Source organism: Erinaceus europaeus, chromosome 5, assembly GCF_950295315.1.
Source record: "Erinaceus europaeus chromosome 5, mEriEur2.1, whole genome shotgun sequence".
Classification (NCBI taxonomy): Eukaryota; Metazoa; Chordata; class Mammalia; order Eulipotyphla; family Erinaceidae; genus Erinaceus; species Erinaceus europaeus.
This window is the reverse complement of record NC_080166.1, coordinates 41,777,049-41,799,830: the sequence shown is the minus strand read 5'-3', so window position 1 is coordinate 41,799,830 and position 22,782 is coordinate 41,777,049. Positions and strand designations below refer to the sequence as shown.

At 42.1% G+C, this 22,782-nt stretch overlaps 1 protein-coding gene and 1 long non-coding RNA gene across 2 annotated transcripts in view; one reads left to right on the top strand and one right to left on the bottom strand.

Annotated features, from left to right (window-relative positions):
* Window positions 1-10,389, bottom strand: part of LOC132538604 (uncharacterized) — a 152,588-nt gene extending 142,199 nt beyond the window's left edge. Inside the window, exon 1 of the long non-coding RNA XR_009549948.1 lies at window positions 10,192-10,389. This is a non-coding gene — a long non-coding RNA (uncharacterized LOC132538604). The remainder of the gene's footprint in view (window positions 1-10,191) is intronic.
* Window positions 10,390-10,508: 119 nt separating this feature from the next.
* The window catches only part of SLC30A5 (solute carrier family 30 member 5), a 47,858-nt gene continuing 35,584 nt past the window's right edge, over window positions 10,509-22,782 (top strand). The window contains exon 1 of the mRNA XM_007538918.3: window positions 10,509-10,819. Within this exon, the coding sequence (XP_007538980.1) occupies window positions 10,734-10,819 (86 nt within the window). The 5' untranslated portion in view covers window positions 10,509-10,733. The remainder of the gene's footprint in view (window positions 10,820-22,782) is intronic.

The window sequence follows — 22,782 nt, the reverse complement described above, 5'->3', positions numbered from 1 at the left end:
TGTTGCCCTTATTGTTTTATTGTTGTAGTTATTATTATTGTTCTTGGATAGGACAGAGAGAAATGGAGAGAGGAGGGGAAGACAGAGAGGGGAAGAGAAAGATAGACACCTGCAGACCTGTTTCACCGTTAATGAAGCGACTCCCCTGCAGGTGGGGAGCCGGGGGCTTGAGCCAGGATACTTACTCCAGTCCTTGCGCTTTGTACCACTTGCGCTTAACCCGCTGTGCTATACCACCCAACTACCTGAACCACTATATTTCACCAAACAAAAGTAAATTCCAAGTAGATCAAAGACTTGGATATGACACCAGAAACCATCAAATAATTAGAGGAAAATATTGACAGAATTCTTTTCCATCTAAATTGTTTTTTAATTTCTTTATTGGGAGACTAATGGTTTACTGTCAACAGTAAAATACAGTAGTTTTTACAGTGAGATACCATTTCACTCCTGTGAGAATGTCATACATCAGAAAAGGTAGCAGCAACAAATGCTGGAGAGGTTGTGGGGTCAAAGGAACTGCTGGTGGGACTGTAAATTGGTCCAACCTCTGTGGAGAGCAATCTGGAGAACTTTCAGAAGGCTAGAAGTGGACCTACCCTATGACCCTATGATTCCTCTCCTGGGGATATATTCTAAGAAAACAAACATAACCAAGCAAAAAAGATTCCTATATACCTATGTTCATAGCAGCACAATTTATAATAGACAAAACCTGGAAGCAACCCAGGTGTCCAATAAGTAAGTGGCTGAGTAAGTTGTGGTCTATATACACAATGGAATACTACTCAGCTATTAAAAATGGTGATGTCACCATTTTCAGAACATCTTGGATGGAGCTTGAAGGAATCATGCTAAGTGAAGTAAGTCAGAAACAGAAGAATGAATATGGGATTATCTCACTCATGGGCAGAAGGTGAAGAACAAGAACAGAAGGGAAAACACAAAGCAGAACTTGTACTAGAGTGGGTGTATTGCACCAAAATAAAAGATTCTTGGTTAGGAGAGGGTTCAGGTCCTGGAACATGATGGCAAAGGAAGACCTAGTGGGAGTTGAATTGTTATGTGGAAAATTGAGAAATGTTATACATGTACAAGCTACTGCATTTTTTTTCCTTTTTTTAAAAATTTCTTTATTGGGGAATTAATGTTTTACATTCAACAGTAAATACAATAGTTTGTACATGCATAACATTCCCCAGTTTTCCATATAACAATACAACCCCCACTAGGTCCTCTGTCATCCTTCTTGGACCTGTATTCTCCCCACCCACCCACCCCCACCCCAGAGTCTTTTACTTTGGTGTGATACGCCAATTCCAGTTCAAGCTACTGTATTTTACTGTTAAGTGAGATAAGCCAGAAGGAGAAGGACAAAAACTACATAACCTCACTCATTGATGGAATTTAAGAAACAAAAAAAAAAAAAAAAAGGAAAAATAAATGGTGATAATTCAACTAGCTATGGACTATTCAGCAGAGCCAAGGACTCTAAAGCAGAAGAAGGGTGGGGTGGGGTCCAGAAAGTGCTAGGGATTCATTACCGGAAGGTGGAAGAAGACTTCAGTTGGTAATGAATGTGGTATGCAGACATTCATTATAAAAAGATTTTAAAAAAAAAAAAAACTATACTCATGAACAACTACCTTGTAAATCACTATTTCTATTTATCTTTTTTATAATTTTTTTCATTATTTGACAGACGCAGCCAGAAATTGAGAGGAAGATAGGGAGAGAGATAGAGGGACACCTGCAGCACTGCTTCACCACTCTCAAAGCTTTCCTCCTGTAAGTGGAGACTGGAGGCTTGAACCCAGGTCTTTACACATTATAACACATACTCAACCAGGTGCACCACCACCCAGCTCCACATTATTTCTCCCATAAAGTAATTTTAGAGAAACAAAGATATGTGCAGAATATAAAGATCTAGTATAATTCAATTTAAAATCAAATAATCTAGGGAAAAATAAGTGAGTTAGATCTTCTGCAAAAGAAGGCAGAGAAGTGGTCAATAAAAACTCAACCTTTGCCCACTTTCCCATATGCCTCTCCCAATCCATATCAAATAATATTGCATCTGCCGATCACAACCTAACCAACACGATTGCCACCTCAACATGCTTCACTTCAGACTGTGTCCAGAGACTTCACGTGTGGAATGACAACCCTTCAACTTCATTACTCGGGTGAGACCTTTCCTTTCATAGTATACTCCAATTTCATCTCAGGTGGTTCACTTTCTAACAAAGTCCCAAAACCCAGATATACACCAGTTTCTATGAGAGAGAGCATATGTTCACACGTATCTGTAAACTACTGGAAAATATATGCCTGAAAGCAGAAGTGCACTAGAGTTTGCAGTGAGTACCCCCCTAACATTTCCTCTCCACTATTCCAAGCTTTGGGTCCATGATTGCTCAACAATTTGTTTGGCTTCGTATATTAACTCTCTTTTCAGTCACCAGGTTCCAGATGTCATCAGGATGCCGGGCAGGCTTCCCTGGATTGAAGTCCCCACCAAGGTGTCCTGGAGCTCCGCTTCCCCAGAGACCCACCCTACTAGGGAAAGAGAGAGGCAGACTGGGAGTATGGACCGACAAGTCAACGCCCATGTTCAGCGGGGAAGCAATTACAGAAGCCAGACCTTCTACCTTCTGCAACCCACAATGACCCTGGGTCCATGCTCCCAGAGGGATAGAGAATGGGAAAGCTATCAGGGGAGGGGGTGGGATATGGAGATTGGGTGGTGGGAATTGTGTGGAATTGTACCCCTCATACTCTATGGTTTTGTTAATTAATCCTTTCTTAAATAAAAAATAAAAAATAAAAAACTCAACCTTTTAGTAGTCAGCAAGGAAATGTAGATGAAATAAGGTCTCAGAACAGTATCTCACAGAATGCCTTACAATTAAAAAGACTGATACCACCAAATGTTACAAAGCTGTGGAACAATCAGGACTCTTGTGAATTGTTGCTAGACTTTCAATCAATAAAACTTCTTTGAATTAATATTTATCATGTTCTTATAAACCTAAACATACTCTGTGACTTGGCACTTCCACTCCCAAATACTTACCTGAGGAAAAAGAAAAGGAAACACCTGTCCACACAGACTTATACAAAAATACTTAAGCAGCTTTATTCCTAATACCCAAAAAGTTGGAACTGAAGGTATTTATCAATAAGAGCATGAATAAACTTGTAATTTAGACACTGGGAAAAAAAACAAAACAAACAGCAACAAAAATAATAAACAATCGATATATACATTAACACTGGTCAATCTCAAAAACATGCTGAATGGAAAAATCCATTGAGCTGATGCGATAGCTCACTGGGATAGTGCACTTGCTTGGTCACGGCATAAGCTAGGTTTGATCCCAGCCCCCACAGCACTGAAAGAAACTAGACAAAGATAATTTTAAAAAATTTAAAGTTGCCATGGGGTAGCGCAGCGGCTTAAGCGCACATGAGGTGAAACCCAAGGGCCAGAGCAAGGATCCTGGTTCTAGCCCCCAGTCTTCCCACCTGCAGGGGGTCACTTCGCAAGCGGTGAAGCAGGTCTGCAAGTGTCTATCTTTCTCTCCCCGTCTCTGTCTTCCCCTCCTCTCTCCATTTCTCTCTGTCCTATCCAGAAACAACAACAATAACAACATGGGCAACAAAATGGGGAAAACGGCCTCCAGAAGCAGTGGATTCGTAGTGCAGGCAGGAGCCCCCGTAATAACCCTGGAGGCAAAAAACAAAAAAAAAGAACAGTGATTTCATTATAGATTGGCTAGAGATCACAAGGAAATGTAGGTGTAGAGGAGTTTAGGATTTACTAAACTGAATAAATAATGCCATGAAAAAGAAACAGTAGAAGAGGAGTCAGGCGGTAGCGCAGCGGGTTAAGCACAGGTGGCGGCGAAATACAAGGACCAGCGTATGGATCCTGGTTCGAGCCCTTGGCTCCTCACCTGCCTGGGAGTCGCTTCACGGGCGGTGAAGCAGGTCTGCAGGTGTCTCTCTTTCTCTCCCCCTCTCTGTCTTCCCCTCCTCTCTCCATTTCTCTCTGTCCTATTCAACAATGACATCAATAACAACAATAACTATAACAATAAAACACGGGCAGCAAAAGGGAGTAAATAAATTAATATCTTAAAAATAAATAAATAAAAATTAATTAATATCTTTAAAAAATAGTAGAACAAGATCTGTTTAGATGACAGCATGAATATGCTTTTGAACCACACACCCCCCCAAAAAAAAAGGAAGGAAGGAAGAAAGGAAGAGAGAAAACCTTGAACCTCTTTTGAAACAATCAAGTGTAGGGTTCTGAAAACTAAAGAAAGAGGGGCCAGGTGGTGGTGGACCCGGTTAAGTGCAAATATTAACATGCACAAGGACCAGGGTTCAAACCTCCCAGTCCCTGCCTGCCAGGGGAAAGCTTCAGGAGTGGTGAAGTAATACTGCAGGTGTCTCTCTCTCTCTCTCTCCCTCCCTCCCTCCCTCCCTCCTCTCAATTTCTCTCTAGTTTATCAAATAAAATAAATAAGAAAACCAAAGAAAGAGAATGTTCCAATAAGGAGGAAAAGATCAGTTCTGTTGGAAACTAAATGTGTGAGTTTTAAATATGTCTGAAAATAACCATGTGAAAGCCACGCCAGAGAAGTGATGAATGTAGAAGCCTGTCAGATGTGTTGAGAAGTAGGGAGGAAGGAAAAAAAGCAGAGCTACTTTTGCTACTGCTACAAACACAAACAAACAAACAAAAGCCTATAAGAAACGTACTGATATTGGCCTAAGAGAAAAATACTGTATTTCTAACTAAATCAGAAATATCAATTGAACATAACTCCACTTGGAAGAAAGTTGATCTCAGTTTACACATATCAAAGGAATGGAACTAGCGCTATAAAAAAAGCACAATAGTAGTTGTTAACTCTAATTTTACCATTAGGAAACAGTAAGTACATTTCTACCCAAAATTTATTTATTTATTTATTTATTTATTTATTTTTCCTCCTCCAGGGTTATTGCTGGGCTCGGTGCCTGCACCATGAATCCACTGCTCCTGGAGGCCATTTTTTTCCCTCCTTTTGTTGCCCTTGTTGTAGCTTCGTTGTGGTTATTATCATTGCCCTTGTTGACGCAATTCGTTGTTAGATAGGACAGAGAGAAATGGAGAGAGGAGGGGAAGACAGAGAAGGGGAGAGAAAGATAGACACCTGCAGACCTGCCTCACCGCCCGTGAAGCGACTCCCCTGCAGGTGGGGAGCCGGGGGCTCGAACCGGGATCCTTACGCCGGTCCCTGCGCTTTGCGCCACATGCGCTTAACCCACTGCGCCACCGCCCGACCCCCTACCCAAAATTTATTTAAAAAAAAAAAAACACCTTGGGAGTTGGGCGGTAGCGCAGCCGAGTAAGCACACATGACTCGAAGTACAAGGACCTGCCAAAGGATCCCGGTTCAAGCCCCCAGCTACCCACCTGCAGGGAAGTCACTTCACAAGCAGTGAAGTAGGTCTGCAGGTGTCTGTCTTTCTCTCCGCCTTCTGTCTTCCCCTCCTCTCCCCATTTCTCTCTGTCCTATCTAACAACAATAACAACAGTAACAAAAACAATAATAACTACAACAACAATGAAAAACAACAAGGGCAACAAAAGGGAAAATTAAAAAAAGAAGAAAAAAGTGAATTCACCATTTAAAAAACAAAACAAAACCTCCCTTGGAGAAAGTGAACCAGAAATGTTATCCTTTCTTCAGCCTTACTTTTTTTTTCTTATTCTTTTTCACACAGAGGCAGAGATAGAAAGAGTGAAAGAGCCCACAACACCCAAGCCTCCTTCACTGCTGTGGAGATCTGCGGAGAGTTTGTGTTGCACACATGCAAAGCAGCACACTATCCATATGAGTTATTGCATGGGCCTTTGCTGAATGCTGGGAAATTGTGCAGATGCAGTCACATCTGCCATGTTGTCCCCTCAGGCTATTGCTAGTTCCCTTGAGAGTTGGGACAGAGAGCTGGGACATTCTCAGAGCGCCTGTTCCAGCCATGTTGTGCCCTCAGGGCATTGTCGATTCCCCACTATAGTTAAAGTGCTTTGGTTACTCCTCCCCCTTCCCATTCTCGAGAGAGCTACTCCCATAAAAACCCTTCTTCTACACCTCTCTCTCTTGCCAGCCCTTCACTTTGGTGTTTAGACACAGGGAAGGTTGCTGCATGAGGCGGCCATTTTTGCTACCTCCACGTGGCCCAAGCTGCTTCTCTCTCACCCAACTCTGAGGTGCCAGCGCAAATAAAGATTTGTGTTCCCTCTTCGCTCCAGATCTCCTCTCTCTCTTCTCCACGGGGCAGCTCGACAGCTGAACCTATCTGATTCATCCCCCTCTGAGCTAATGACAATCACCTGATACAGGCATTAGATGTGGATATTTGTGTACCAATTCAATAAAAAAAATATTGCTATGGAACATCTTGAATTGAAAACCCAATAAAACCCCGTAAAACTGAAACATATAGGGAGTCGGGCAGTAGTACAGCAGGTTAAGCGCAGGTGGTGCAAAGTGCAAGGATGGGCATGAGGATCCCAGTTCGAGCCCTCGGCTCCACACCTGCAGGGGAGTCATTTCACAGTCGGTGAAGCAGGTCCGCAGGTGTCTATCTTTCTCTCTCCTCTCTGTCTTCCCCTCCTCTCTCCATTTCTCTCTGTCTTATCCAACAACAACATCAACAACTACAACTACAACAAAAAAAGGGCAACAAAAGGAAAAATAAATAAATGTAAAAAAGTATAAAAAACGTGAAACAATACTATATATCATTTTAAAAGTTTTTTAAAATATTTTTTTATATATTCATGAGGAAGATAGGGGAGAGAAAAAAACAGACATCACTCTGGTACATGTGCTGCCAGGGATTGAACTCAAGACCTCATGGTTGAGAATTCAATGTTTTATCCACTGTGCCACCTGCCGAACCACATATATCATTTTTTAAATATTATATATTTTAATTATTATATAAATTTTAAATATTTTATAGGGCAGGGGTAGATAGCAAACAGACTCTCATGCCTGAGGCTCCAAAGCCCCAAGTTCAATTCCCCGCACCACCACAAGCCAGAGCTGAGCAGTGCTCTGGTTAAAAAAAAAAAAAAAAATTAAGCATTTTATAATACCATATTATACATTATATAGATATTATGAAGTAATGTTTTATTATCTACCATGAATCTGTAGTTTATCAATTTAAATAGCCTTGCTAAACATAAATAAATCCCATGGGCTGGGGAGATAGCTCGACCTGTTAAAAGCACCAACTTTCATGTCTGAGAACCTTGAGAGGCAGGTCCAATCCCTTCACCTTCTTATGTCAGCAGTGCTTTGATCCTCTTTTCTCCTGTCTCTTCTTTCTCTCACAATAAATAAGCAAATCTTTAAAATATTTAAAAGTAAATTACTACTGGGTGGGGAATATAACATAATGGTTATGTAAAGAGACTCTCATGCCTGAGGCTCCCAAGTTCCAGGCTCCATCCTCTATACTACCAAAAACCAGAGCTGAGCAGTGCACTGGTACAAAAAAAAAAAGTAAACCACTATTAAAGAATAAACATCAAAGCCCCAAGACAGCTGATGAATGAATATCTTTACTCTTATTTGCCTCAAATAATAAAGAATTTTACATATTCTAAGGTCTGTGTTCTACACAGAACACACAAAAAATGCATTTCTGCTATATTTAAAGTATTGTCGGGGGAGATAGCATAATGGGTGTACAAAAGATATTCATCCCCACACTATGGACATCTAATCTTTGACAAAGGGGCCCAGACTATTAAATGGGGAAAGCAGTCTCTTCAATAAATGGTATTGGAAACAATGGGTTGAAACATGCAGAAGAATGAAACTGAACCACTGTATTTCACCAAATACAAAAGTAAATTCCAAGTGGATCAGGGACTTGGATGTTAGACCACAAACTATCAGATACTTAGAGGAAAATATTGGCAGAACTCTTTTCCGCATACATTTTAAAGACATCTTCAATGAAACAAATCCAATTACAAAGAAGACTAAGGCAAGTATAAACCTATGGGACTACATCAAATTAAAAAGTCTGTACAGCAAAAGAAACCACTACCCAAACCAAGAGACCAATCACAAAATGGGAGATCTTTACATGTCATATATCAGATAAGAGTTTAATAACCAACATATATAAAGAGCTTGCCAGACTCAACAACAAGACAACAAATAACCCCATCCAAAAATGGGGGAGGACATGGACAGAATATTCACCACAGAAGAGATCCAAAAGGCCGAGAAACACATGAAAAAATGCTCCAAGTCTCTGATTGTCAGAGAAATGCAAATCAAGACAACAATGAGATATCACTTCACTCCTGTGAGAATGTCAGACATCAGAAAAGGTAACAGCAGCAAATGCTGGAGAGGCTGTGGGGTTAAAGGAACCCTCCTACACTGCTGGTGGGAATGTCAATTGCTCCAACCTCTGTGGAGAACAGTCTGGAGAACTCTCAGAAGGCTAGAGATGGACCTGCCCTATGATCCTGCAATTCCTCTCCTGGGGATATATCCTAAGGAACCCAACGCACCCATCCTAAAGATCTGTGTACACATATGTTCTTGGCAGCACAATTTGTAATAGCCAAAATCTAGAAGCAACCCAGGTGTCCAACAACAGATGAGTGGCTGAGCAAGTTGTGGTATATATACACAATGGAATACTACTCAGCTGTAAAAAATGGTGACTTCACTGTTTTCAGCCGATCTTGGATGGACCTTGAAAAATTCATGTTAAGTGAAATTAGTCAGAAAGTGAAGGATGAATATGGGATGATCTCACTCTCAGGCAGAAGTTGAAAAACAAGATCAGAAAAGAAAACACAAATAGAACCTGAACTGGAATTGGCGTATTGCACCAAAGCAAAAGCCTCTGCGGTGGGGGTGGGTGGGCAGAATACAGGTCCAAGAAGGATGACAGAGGACCTAGTGGGGGTTGTATTGTTATATGGGAAACTGGGGAATGTTATGCATGTACAAACTATTGTATTTACTGTTGAATGTAAAACATGAATTCCCCAATAAAGAAATTAAAAAAGATATTCATGTCTGAGGCTCCAGGGTCCCAGGTCAATCAGGCACAACCATAAGCCAGAACTGGAATGTGCTCTACAAAAAAAAAAAAAAAAAAAAAAAAACCTTGTCCAAAGTCTATGTCAGACTTTATCTAACCATACCAGTCCTTACTCAGGAAAACATAGCATTTGTGCCTTTAATGTGTGATGTTGCTGACCAGCTCTCAAATTGCTAAATGTTTCCCACACTCGAGCATGAAGTCCTAGCAGGTAAGAACTGTGATTCCTCCTTCACGTACCTGTTACTAAGATTGTTCGTGTGTATTTATTATAACTATGGATTTAAGTATTTAAATTAATGTTTCATCCAAAACACCATTTTTCTATTATTTTTTGTCATCACTGGGGTGTCACTGCTTCGAGTTTTTATTTGGTTGGATGGTTTTCAGTTTTTCTGAGAAAGAGCAAGCAAGAGCCACCGCGGGAGCACAAGGAAGGAGCGCCAGGTGGTGCGCTGCCAGGGCTGGAAAAGTCTGTGGCTGAGAAAGTCTGTGGCGTGAACCGCTGAGCTGTTTCCTCCAGCTCAAAACACCTTTTCCTTCCTTCCTTCCTTTCTTCCTTCCTTCCTTCCTTCCTTCCTTCCTTCCTTTTAAGGTCTTACTTATTAGTGAGAAAGATAGAAAGAGAGAATAAGAACCAGATATGGCTCTGGTACATGTGCTGCCAGGGATCGAACTCAGGACCTCGTGCTTGAGAGTCCAGTGCTTCATCCACTGCGCCACCTCCCGGACCACTCAAAACACCACTTTCATCTTCAAATCCTACTCCCCAAATTTCCCTATCAGTAATAAAACCAAGTGACAGTTAATACTATATGGAATTCACATATTAACTTGTCGTAAGTTAACACACATAATTCTCCCGACACCCCTGTGATACAGATAGTACTATTCCGACCTCAACCATCAGAAAAACCAAGTACAGAAAGGCCAAAGGGCACAGTTAGTGGGAGAACTGGGATTTAAACCAAGACAGACACAGGAACCTGCTACCTGATACCTTAGCAATCGAAGGTAACCCGATAGGCCTGATCCTACCTGGCCGAGCTTTACAGAAGTGCCAAGACTAAGCAGCACAGTTCAGCCGATGGAATTGAAAAAAACTCTCCTATGGCATCTCTCATTGCGCATTTTCTCGGACCCTGCGCTACCAGAACCCACAGAAGCCCTGGCAGCCCACAGATGGCGCTACAGGGACAGGTAATGCCGGGGGCGGACCGGGGCGAGGGGTCGCTTCCGCGGTAGGAGGAGCCTAAGAAAGCCGCGTGCTCGGTGGTGCGCAGGCGCAAGTCAGGGCACTCCCCCGGGAGTGAGGGCTGCTGGGTCGGTGACGTGGCCTGGCAACGTCTGCCGGGTGGGCCTCCTGGGAAGCTGGCGGCGCCGGAACTGCTCGCGGCCTAGTTGAGCAGCGCGTGTGCAAGTAAACCGGAAGCGGGGAACCGCAGCGGGCCGGGCTGCGGAGACCGGACGAAGCCGCTGTCATGGAGGAGTGACGCGCCTGCGCCCGCTTTTCCGGGGCGGCAGCGAGACATGAGGAGACCCAGTGGCGGGGACAGTGGCGGCGGCTCCTGAGCCCGGAGATGGAGGAGAAATACGGCGGGGATGTACTCCCCGGGCCCACCGGAGGCGGCGGCGGCCTCGGGCCGGTGGACGTGCCCAGTGCTCGGTAAGGGACTGACGCAGCCGCTCTTAGTCGCCCACAGAGCCGGAGGGCAGGTGCCAGCCCGGCCGCCGGGGACACACCGTCCCCGCCGCTGCCCCAGACTCTGGCCGGGCGCGCCCGGGAGCGGCCGCTCTCCGTCCCCACAGCGCGGGGCGCCTCCGCCCACGTCCCCGGCCCCCACCTCCCGGGCTTCCAGGGGCTCCCCGCTGCCCGCGCAGAGTGAACGCGAGCCGGGTGCTTCTCGGCCGCCGCGCGCCCCGGGGCTCATCGCTCTCGGCTGCGGGCCGTCCTGCTTGACATTCTTTCTCCGCGCCGCCTGAGGGACCCTTTACCTTTCTGACGTGTCCACCCCCCACCCCAGCTCCCAGGAGTAAGTACCGCGGCCACGTTGCCCGGTGCCCTTCTGTCCTAAATTCCGAGCTTGTCTAAGACGCATAATATGGCCCAACAGTTAGGCTGGAGCTGCTATTTCTTGCCTTCGTTTTTTGTGAAATGGTTTTCCTTTATCTTTTACGTATTTCCGCTGAGATTTAAAAATAGTTTTTGGTAAATTCTTTAACTATAGAAGTAGCTTTACTTACAGGTTTTTTTCCCCTGTGGAAAGGAAAGAATATCAAGTGCTGGAATAGATCTTAAATCATCTGCGTTTTTTAGTAGGGGTTTAATTTTTTCCTTTTAACTATTTATTTAAATACGGACTGACATTGAGAGGGAGTGGGGCCGGGAGAGACACCTGCAGCACTGCCTCACGGCTTATAATCTTTCCTCTACAGGTGGGGGCTGGGGACTTGAACCCCTGCAGTATGTGCACACTGAAATATGTGCACTTAACCAGCTGCACCACCGCCCAGCCCCTGGGTTTAATTTTCTAATAGCAAGCCAGGTTTTATGTACTGACGAGGAAATCCTGTCGATAAAGGACAGAGTAGTACTGGAGTCAACTGATAGAATGTTACTATGAGCCTTAGAAGTGATAAAACTTTGCTATCAAAGTTGATAACGCTTCAGGTTTATAAGACAATGTCCTTGTTCAGAAATTTACAAATTTGGAGGTAAATAAATGTGATGCAACTTAGGAAAAAATTTTGTTTGGGCGGGGACTACTTTGTTGTTTACCTATGCGAAAGAAGCCAGAACACACACACTGGTACATGTGGTGCAGGAGATTGAACTGAGATCATCAGGCATATGAATCCAGCACTCTACCAACTGAGCTATTTTCTCCATCTCATGGTACAACAGTTCAGGGAAAAGTGTGTATTTAGAGAGAATGTTAAGTCAGCACACTAGCAATTAGGGAATCTGAGTAAAGTGTCTATTATTCTAATACTATTGAAGTATCTGTAAACCAGAAATTCTTTTTTAAATAAACACTTTTAAAATGTTATTTATGCTGTGGGGGAGATAACATAATTATTATGTAAACGTACTAATGCCTGTGGCTCTAAGTCCCAGCTTCAATCCCATACACCACCATAAACCAAAGCTGAGCAGTGCTTTGTTAAAAAGAAAAATAATAAGATAAAATGTTAATTGCTCAAGAACCTACTGCCATAAATTGATGTCAACAGCTCTTTGCCATCTTATTTGCATTATTTGCTTAGTATAGCCATCCTATTGTACTTAATCCCAGTATCAAATTCACCTCTGGAGATTTTAAAAATCATAGAATATTAAAAAAAATCATAGAATCTAACTTTTAACTAAATACTAAAATCATTTTCCAGGGGCCAAGTGGTGGCACAACTGGTGAGCTCACAAATTACAATGCACAAGGATCCAGGTTCAGTCTCCCAGCCCCCACCTGCAGGGGGAAAGCTTCCACTCGTCTTCCCTCTCCATTTCTGGTTGTCTCTATCAAATAAGTAAAAATAAATAACTTTTTAAAAAGTCATTTTCCTAACAATTTATTACCTCCCCCACCTCTTTACCCCCCCAACAGTGCTCAGCTCTGGTTTACAATGGTTTAGGGTATTGAACCTGGAAGCTTGGAACCTCAAACATGAGTCTTTTTTCATAACTATGATGCTGTCTCCTCACCCAATAACAGTTGTCAGTGTGTATTACATGAAAAGTCTTCTAGCAGTCTCAAAATATGTATACATTTGTGAATATCTAAAATGTTTCTGTTCATGCATGGAGATGCAAAGGAAAAGATGTGGAAGTAATAAGCCAGTTTGTGGTCTATGAGAAGGAAAGAATTGACTTCATTGATTTTATTTAAATCTTTTTTTTTTTTTTTAATTTTTTATTTAAGAAAGGATTAGTGAACAAAAGCATAAGGTAGGAGGGGTACAACTCCACACAATTCCCACCACCCAATCCCCATAACCCACCCTCTCCCATGATAGCCTTCCCATTCTCTAGCCCTCTGGGAGCATGGACCCAGGGTCGTTGAGGGTTGCAGAAGGTAGAGGGTCTGGCTTCTGTAATTGCTTCCCCGCTGAACATGGGCGTTGACTGGTCGGTCCATACTCCCAGTCTGCCTCTCTCTTTCCCTAGTAAGGTGTGTCTCTGGGGAAGCTGAGCTCCAGGACACATTGGTGGGGTCTTCAATCCAGGGAAGCCTAGCCAGCATCCTGGTGGCATCTGGAACCTGGTGATTGAAAAGAGAGTTAACATACAAAGCCAAACAATTTGTTGAGCAATCATGGATCCCAAGTTTGGAATAGTGGAGAGGAAGTGTTAGGGAGGTACTCACTGCAAACTCTAGTGTAATCCTGCTTTCAGGTATATATTTTGCAGTAGTTTATGGATACGTGTGCACATTCGCTCTCTCTCACAGAAACTGGTGTATGTCTAGGTTATGGGACTTTGTTAGAAAGTGAACTACCTGAGATGAAATTAGAGTGTACTATAAAAGGAAAGGTCTCACCCGAGTAATGAAGCTGAAGGGTTGTCATTCCACACGTGAAGTCTCTGGATACACTCTGAGGTGAAGCATGTTGAGATGGCAATCGTTGCTTTGGTTAGGTTGTGATCGGCGGATGCAATATTATTTGGTATGGATTGGGAGATGCATACGGGAAAGTGAGCCCTATCCAAGGGTGCCAGGACTGGGGGAAGTAGGGGCTCTATAGTGAAGATGTGAGGTTCCTGCTGTCTTAGGGTTCAAAAAGACAATCAATAGTTAATATTATCATCACATTATTTGTTAATTGGGTTAACTTTGAAAAGTCCCTTTGTTATGGTTTGCTGTACAGTACCCAGTATCTTGTATATAGCTGTGCTATTGGAAGCTTCTAATCTACTTGGTCTAGGCTTTTGAGAGAGTCCGCATATCAAATACGTAGCCTATCTATTAAAAAGATTCAGTTTGTCTTTTGAGAACCTTTGAGACATACAATTGATTTCCCCCTATCATATTAAATAACTACTGATTTATATGTCTACATTTTGCTAGGAGTGTACATAAACACCATTCCCATCACCAAAGGACCGTGACCCATCCCTCCCGCCCATTCCCATCCCCCACTGGCCCAGGAAGCTACATGTCTACCCCTCACCACTGGGTTTTTACTTTGGTGCCCTATTAAATCTTTTTTTATCAACCAATTAATCAAGAGTTATTTTTTTAGTGTTTTTAACTATAAAGGAAATTAGTGTAAAAAAGATTATACTGTGCGGTCGGGTGGTAGCACAGTAGGTTAAGCTCACATGGCGCAAAACTCAAGGACTGGCTCAAGGATCTGGGTTTGAGCCCCGGGCTCCCCACCTGCAGGGACGTTGCTTCACAAGTGGTGAAGCAGGTCTGCAGGTATCTTGTCTTTCTCTCCCTCTCTCTGTCTTCCCCTCCTCTCTCAATTTCTCACTGTCCTGTCCAACAGTGATAAACAACAAGGGCAACAAAAAAGAAAAAAATAGCCTCCAGGAGCAGTGGAATCATAGTGCAGGCACCAAGCCCCAGCAATAACACTGGAGGCAAAAAAAAAAAAAAAAAGAGAGAGAGATTATACTGGTGGTGTTATCAAGATAAGTCTTGTTAATGTTCTGTATAAAAGTCTTCCATTAAAGTGCAAGGTAACATAGGACCTTGCTTATGCCAGATACCCTAAGGTGCCTCCCAACTCAATTTTTATTTTAAGTTGTTTAGAGCAGAGGTGGGGAACTTCTGACCTTTCGGCCATATGTTGCTCACCAAATCATTTGGTCTGGTTGTGCCAAAACAGCCACATGCAGGATTCAGAATTCCCTAAAGCTAGGAGCTTTCTACACTTTTTCTTTTCTCTTTTTTTTCTTTTTTTTAATTTTTGCTTGTTTTTAATTATATTTACTTATTGGATAGAGACAGCCCGAAATTGAGAGGAAGAGGGATATAGACAGAGTGAAAGACCTGCAGCCCTGTTTCAACACTTATGAAGCTTTCTCCCTGCAGGTGAGGACCAGGGGCTTAAACCCAGGTCCTTGTGCATTATAACATGTATGCTTAACCAGGCGCACCATTACACGGCCCCTAGGAGCCTTCATTATAGCAAATTAAGTGCTAGCTTTTCTTAGTTAATAGCTTTGTATGGCATGTGAATTATAAATATAAAAATGTCCCTTAGCAGGAAAAAAAAGTTACCCGTTTCAGAGAAAGAGGAAAAGATACCAAAGCACCACTAACCAGGAAGTTCCCTTGATATTCCCGTGTGGTGCCAAGAATGAAACCAGAGCTGCAGGCTGGCAAAATAGCTCACTTGGATGGTCTGCTGCTTTGCCATGTACATGACCCAGGTTCACATTGAAGGAGATTTTGGTGCTGTGGTTCTTTCATTCTCTGCCTCCCTGTGTCTAAAAAACAGGACTTCACACTTGTAAAACTCTACCCACTGAGCCACCTCCTAGATCCTTAAAGTACCAAAGTTTTAGAGTTCTTTTAATGCTTTAAACAAGTTATTTCTAGATATATTTATATATTGCCTCATCTTCTTGAACAGGTCGATTAAATATAATTTAATTTTCCTTTTCCTTGGTAACAGGGTTATTTTGAACTGAACTTAAATACAGCCTTTTCTTCAAAGGCTTTTTTTCTAATACTAGTTTTTGCATATGTTGTTCTCTGTACTGTAACTACCCATCCCTGGCCTCATAATTCCTACTTAGTCTATAATTCACACTTACACTTTGAAAACTCTGAATGAGTTTCACTTTCCTAGTTATGGTTAGTTTCCACAATTTTTTTTTTTTACACTCAGGTTTATGGTGGTGCAAGAGATTGAACCTAGGACTTTGGAGCCTCAGGCATGACAGTCTCTTTGCATAACCATTATGCTGTCTACCTCTGCCCTTAAGGATTTTTTTTTTTTTTTTTTTTTTGTCCTCCAGAGTTATCACTGGGCCTTGGTGCCTACACTACAAATCCACTGTTTTCCTGACAGTCATTTTTTCCATTTTATTGGATAGGACAAAGAGAAATTGAGAGAGGGAGAAAGAGAGAGAGAGATGGAACACCACACCTGCATACCCCCCTGCAGGTGGGGAGCCGTGTGCTGGAACCCATGTTCCTGTGAGTGTCCTTGAGTTTAGTACTGTGTGCACCTAACCAGATGCTCCACCACCCTTCCCCATAAGGTTTTTATTTGTTACTAATCAGAAAGAGACTGGGAGAGAGAATCAGAGGACTACTGTTATAGGTGAAGCGGGATCAGACTCTGGACTTCATACTTGAAAGTCCAAATGTTTGTCCACTGGGCCACCTCCTGGACCACTTGTCTTTTTTTTTTTTTTTTTGTAGTTATTGTTGTTGCTGATGTCATCATTGTTGGATAGGACAGAGAAATTGAGAGAGGAGGGTAAGAAGGGGGAGAGAAAGATGGACACCTGTAGACTTGCTTCACCGCCTGTGAAGCGACCCCCCAGTAGGTGGGGAGCCAAGGGCTCGAACCTGGATCCTTACGCCGGTCCTTGCACTTTGCACCACGTGCGCTTAACCCACTGCGCTACCACCCGACTCCCCACTTGGCCATTTTTTTAAAGCCTCAAACTCCTTGAGATTAGAACCTTTATTAAGTATGCATTTGGTGTATTGGTTAGCACCTGGAAATGTTAAGTGACCAAACCAAGAGAGCTTTAAGCAAATAGAAAGATACATTCTCATATAAAAGAAACCAGAAGTAGGGCATGGTGGTGGAATGCCTGGTTAAGCGCACTTTACAGTGCATAAGGATCCAAGGTCGGGCCCCTGGACCTCACCTATAGGAGGGAAGCTTTAGAGTGGTGAAGCAGGGCCGCAGGTGTCTGTCTCTTTCCCTCTCTACCTCCTCCCCTCTCAATTTCTGTCTATCCAATAATAAAAATTAAATTAAATTTAAAAAGTAGTGGTCCAGGAGGTGGTGCAGTGGATAAAACATCAGACTTTCCAGCATGAGGTGATGTCTGGTTCTTTCTCTCCTCCTTTCTCATTAATAAATAAGTAAAAAAAAAAAAAAAAAAATGGAAACCAGAGGTTGATAGTATCTAAACTCTGGTAGGACCCAGAGTCTTGCTCTTTGCCAACCTAAATATAGTTAGCATTTATATTCAGGCTTGTCGAAAATGTACAGGTTTTGTTTAGGAGTGTGTGTGTGTGTGTGTGTGTGTATTACTTTATTTATTGTCACCATGGTCTTTTTTTTTCCCCCTTTTTGTTGCCCTTGTTTAACGTTGTTGTTATTGATGTCGTCATTGTTGGATAGGACAGAGAAATGGAGAGAGGAGGGGAAGACGGGGAGAGAAAGACAGACACCTGCAGACCTACTTCACTGCTGCAGGTGGGGAGCCAGGGGCTTGAACCGGCATCCTTCCACCGGTCCTTGTGCTTTGCGCCACATGCACTTAACCAGCTGCGCCACTGCCTGACTCCCACCAGGGTCATTTCTAAGGCTTATTCCTTAGGACTCTACCATTCCCAGTGGCTTATCTTTTTTCCTTTATAGACAGTGAATGAGATTGGGAGAGGAATGAGAGAGAAGAGATACCTGCAGTACCACTGCCCACCTCATGAAGCTTCCCCACTGCAACTGGGAACCAGAGGTTTGAACCCTGGTCCTTGCACATGGTAACATTGTGTACACTGCCAGTTGGATCACCACCCCGTCCCAGGAACATTTTTTACATAAATTTTAAATAAGGCCTTCCTTGAAGACATACGGAAGGCAGCCGTGGTTCCAACCTCATATTGTCCTTTTATTAGGAAGAGAGAAGACTATCTAAAGTCGTCCTGTCAGACTTCTCTTAGGTCTCATCAAACACGTGTGTCATCTGGCACATATTAAGTGAGAAAGACTGTTAAAGAAACTCACCGTTGTTCCTTAGGGAATGTATAGGATGCTGTTGATAAACAGAATTCCTAGACTCGTTTCCTTGGTCTTTTTCTCTCTGTCTCATTCAGTATTGTTCTTTGTGTCTTTGCTCTGTCCTGTGCCTTATTTATTTATTTACCATTAGCATTGCTGCTGCCTGTTAAGATTCCCCTCTCCTGGTGATTTTTCCTAGAGCACTGATCAGTTTTGGTTTATAGTGGTTGGGGGATTGAACCTGGGACTGTGTGCACCTAACCAGGCATGAGAGTCTCTTTGCATAACCATTATGCTATCTACTTTCTATCCCCACCTTTGACTCTTTTTTATTATTATTATTTGGGTAGAGGGTATGACAGACAGTGTCACACCACTTATGAAGTTGCCCATTTAGTATGGTGAGCCATCTCTAAGCTACTGCACCTTATTTTTACAGCTAGTTTAGAGCTTAAAGAGTAAAAGCACTAGGGGTTTGAGCTTCCCTCGCTACTTGATTTCAATCTTTTATTCTAAATGCATGGCTGGATTGCTCATAGTTTAATTGCAAAAGCTTAACCGTAATATCTAATATATTCCTGTATTAGATGTGCTACTATACTGAGCATTGCTATATCACATAGGTATCCTTACAGAGTTAGCATTCTTTTTTTTAAAGAATTTTTTAATTTTATTTATTCCCTTTTGTTGACCTTGTTGTTTTATTGTTGTTGATGATGTCATTATTGTATAAGACAAAAATGGAGAGAGGAGGGGAAACAGAGGGGAAAAGAAAGACGGACATCTGCAGACCTGCTTCACCGCCTATGAAGTGACTCCCCTACGGGTGGGGAGCCGGGGGCTTGAACTGGGATGCTTATGCCAGTCCCTGAGCTCTGTGCCACGTGCGCTCAACCTACTGCACTACCGCCCGACTCCCTAGAGTTAGCATTCTTTGGTGAGCATTGCTGACAACATATAATGCCAGTCTTTGTGTTAGGAACTGTATAGATAAAGGGTTTCTGGCTCAACAAGTCATTTTTATTATTTAATAATGAGTTACTGCCATGAGCAGAATATATAATTACTGTTTGAAATGTAAATTAATCATAGATCTTAATATGCACTGTATATAAAGGTGACTTAACTGTTGTGCATGCATAATTGAGAACAATTTAGAAGATGGGAACCCTTGATGCCTTTTCGATGAACTTTTGTGTGACATACTTAAAGAGTATCCTTTTTTTTTTTTTCTTACAGTCTTGGGGTTCTCTCATCCATGATTTACATGCTTCCAGTTCAACTTTATTTAAGATTTATTTATGTATTTATGATATAATTTCACATAAAGTAGAGGAAAGAATGACAACCAGGTACAGCCACCACCCAGCCCCCTTAATAATTTTTTAATACTTTATTGAAGTGTTAATGTGTTTGTTTACAGTACAGTTGTTGGTACATGGTTACAACCTTTCATCTCCCCATAATAGGTGTCTGCAAAACACTTTCTTCCCCCAACCTAGGTGCTTTCCCATCAGTGTTGGGGTCTTAGTACACCTCCTTTTTAATATAGTAACAGCTAGTCGATGTAAATTTAAGAAGTGATGTTCTGACTAAGAGGTTAGGGTAGTTAGAATTTAACTTTTTATCTCATTATTTTTTATTTCTAATTGTATATACTTTTAAATGTATATAATGAGGCATATATATTTTTTTACAGGTATGTAATAGACTTTGGAAGATATCTCACTCAGTAAAGCAAACGCTTTACCATGTGCAAGGGCCCAGGTTCAAGCCACTGGCCACCACATAAGAGTACCATGCAAAGGGGAAGTTTCACAAATGGTGGAGTGTTGTTGTGCGCAGGCCACAGAGATGAGAGAGAGGGGGTCCGGAGCGAAGAGGAAACACAAATCTTTATTTGCGCTGGCACCTCAGAGTTGGGTGCTAGAGAAGCAGGTTGGGCCACGTGGAGGTAGCGAAAATGGCACCTCACCCTCTTTTTTTTTTTTTTTTTTTTTTTTAATTATCACCAGGACTTCACTGTTCTAGGCTGACTTTCTCAGATAGTGAGAGGGAGAGGGAGATAAAGGAGGAAAGATACCATAACAGCAAAGCTTCCTCTAGTGTGGTGGAGGCTGAGCCATGCCTGGGTCACATACATGGTAAAGTACACCATCCAGGTGAGCTATTTCACCCTCACTGTCTAAGAAAAAGTGAGAGTCCTCCAGGACAGGTGAAATCTTGCAGGCCAAACATGAAACCCCAGTGAAAAATGGTGGCAAAATAAATTTATAATAATAAACTGTCCATGCTTGAATGAAACCTAAAAAACTAGATCTCCTCTAGAACAACTTGCTTGTTGCCTACTGGCAGATTGAAGACTGGCTGTTACAACCTTATAAGTAAAAGAGGAAAGTAGGGCTGGGGCTAAAAAGGGAAACTTGTTTTAGTCTATGATTTGGAGATAGCATTAGAGATCAAAAGCAAACATATATCCTGCCATTTACCTACATCCCTGATTCATTCCATGATTTTAGTCCAGTGGCTTATCACCCTTCCTCTTTGTCATAGATCTAGACCCAAAGACAGAGCCTCATATCTTCTGTTATAGTTGAGGAGAAATGCTTGTTGACTACGGGTAGCACTCTAGAGATGTAACTAACCTGCAAGATTTTAGAACGATACTCCCTGTGTCAGCTTCCCTTTGTGAAATGCTCCCGATTCCTGAGTCTTTTTAGGATTGTAGGTACTGTCATTGGACTTTTCTTTTTTATATATACATATTTATTTATTTCCCCTGTTGCTGCCCTTGTTTTATTGTTGTAGTCATTATTATTATTGATGTCATTATTGTTGGTTAGGGCAGAGAGAAATGGAGAGAGGAGGGGAAGACAGAGGGGGAGAGAAACATAGACACCTGCAGACCTGCTTCACTGCCTGTGAATCGACTCCCCTGCAGGTGGGGAGCTGGGGGCTCGAACCAGGACCCTTAGACTGGTCCTTGTGCTTTGCACCATGTGCGCTTAACCCACTGCGCTACCACCCAACTCCCGTCATTTGACTTTTCAACCACTGTTGTACAAGTTTTCTGATCCAAAGTTTCTTGATATTTGTTGTTAATAGAAATTTTATTGATTTTGTCTAAAGGCTCCATGTTTATAAAACATGTCTGATTAACATACAAAGCCAAACAAATTGTTGAGCAATCATGGACCAATTACAGAAGCCAGACCTTCCACCTTCTGCGACCCACAACGACCCTGGGTCCATGCTCCCAGAGGGATAGAGAATGGGAATGCTATCAGGGGAGGGGATGGGATATGGAGATTGGGTGGTGGGAATTGTGTGGAGTTGTACCCCTCCTACCCTATGGTTTTGTTAATTTATCCTTTCTTAAATAAAAAATAAATTTAAAAAAACGTGTCTGATTGATTATTAACAGCTGCTCAGTAAGTAAAGCTTCAGGTTCTTCTTGTCACAACTTTCCCCTTAAGGCAGATGTATATCCAGTTAACAATGGCAGCCCACAGGCCTTTAGATTGTGCAGAATGCATATCTGTAACTCCAGCCTCTGGCTACTTCCCTGCAGGATTTGGGATTTGTGCACAATGGAGGGACCTGGATATTTCATGAGGCATCAAAGAATTGCATCTGACTAATGATGTTCAGACAATTGTAATGAAGGTTTAACACATTCTTGATGTCTCCCATATCTTGAAAGTAATCTGTGCTTTAACAGTTGTTCTCATTGTGTTTACCTAAATGCATCTTTGATGTTCCTATTACTTTTGATGTGTTTGTCAGTAAATACTCTGCCTTAAGTTCTGATCACTGGCACACCTGACTTCTATCTTGAGTTGCCTAGGTGCTGTCTCTCCAGATTCAAGACAAATTGTGGAATGACTTAAGTTACTTTCAACCCTGAGAGCATAGGATCTCAGGCTCCTGTCATCTGGCTAAGGTTCTTCTACCTGAGTATTATCCATAAACCACAAATTACAGTATGCAAAGCAGAGGAAGAGCAAACCTAAGACTTTTGCCATCTCTGTTTCTTCCTATATAATAGTCTTCTAGTTTCATTACGAATAGAATTTTAATTCTATTTTTATTTTCAGTTTGGCCTTTTTTAAAGAGATTTGAGTCTCTTAAATGTGTAAATATATACATTAGTGGGGGCCAGGAGATGTCTTACCTAATAGAGGACACAAGACATGTGAAGTTCCAGGGATGGTAGAATAGTGCTGTATTCCTCACTCTTGTTTTTTCATTTTCTTGAATTAGGACCTTACACATGAGTGATTTCACCACTACCAAGCAATTTTTCATTATTTTTATTTCAGAAAGATAAAGGCAAAAAGGAGAAATACCACAGCATTGGAGCTTCCCCTAGTGCTGTGGCATTTCCCATATGGTGCCCTAACTGAACATTCATAGTAAGGCATACACCCTACTGGCTGAATTATCTTCTAGCCTTCTCCACCTCTTTCTTTCTTTCTCTCTCTCTCTCTCTGAAATAAAAATAATGGGGGGGGAGGAAGTAACTCAGAAGTAGTGAAATTGTACATCCACATAGTACTGATTCCACAAAAAAAGTATGTATGTTTATATATATGTACACACACATATATGAATGCTAACTATAATTGTAGAGGTGGTGAAATTGTTTTTTTGTTTTTTTTTTAATTTATTTCTTTATTGGGGAATTAATGTTTTACATTCAACAGTAAA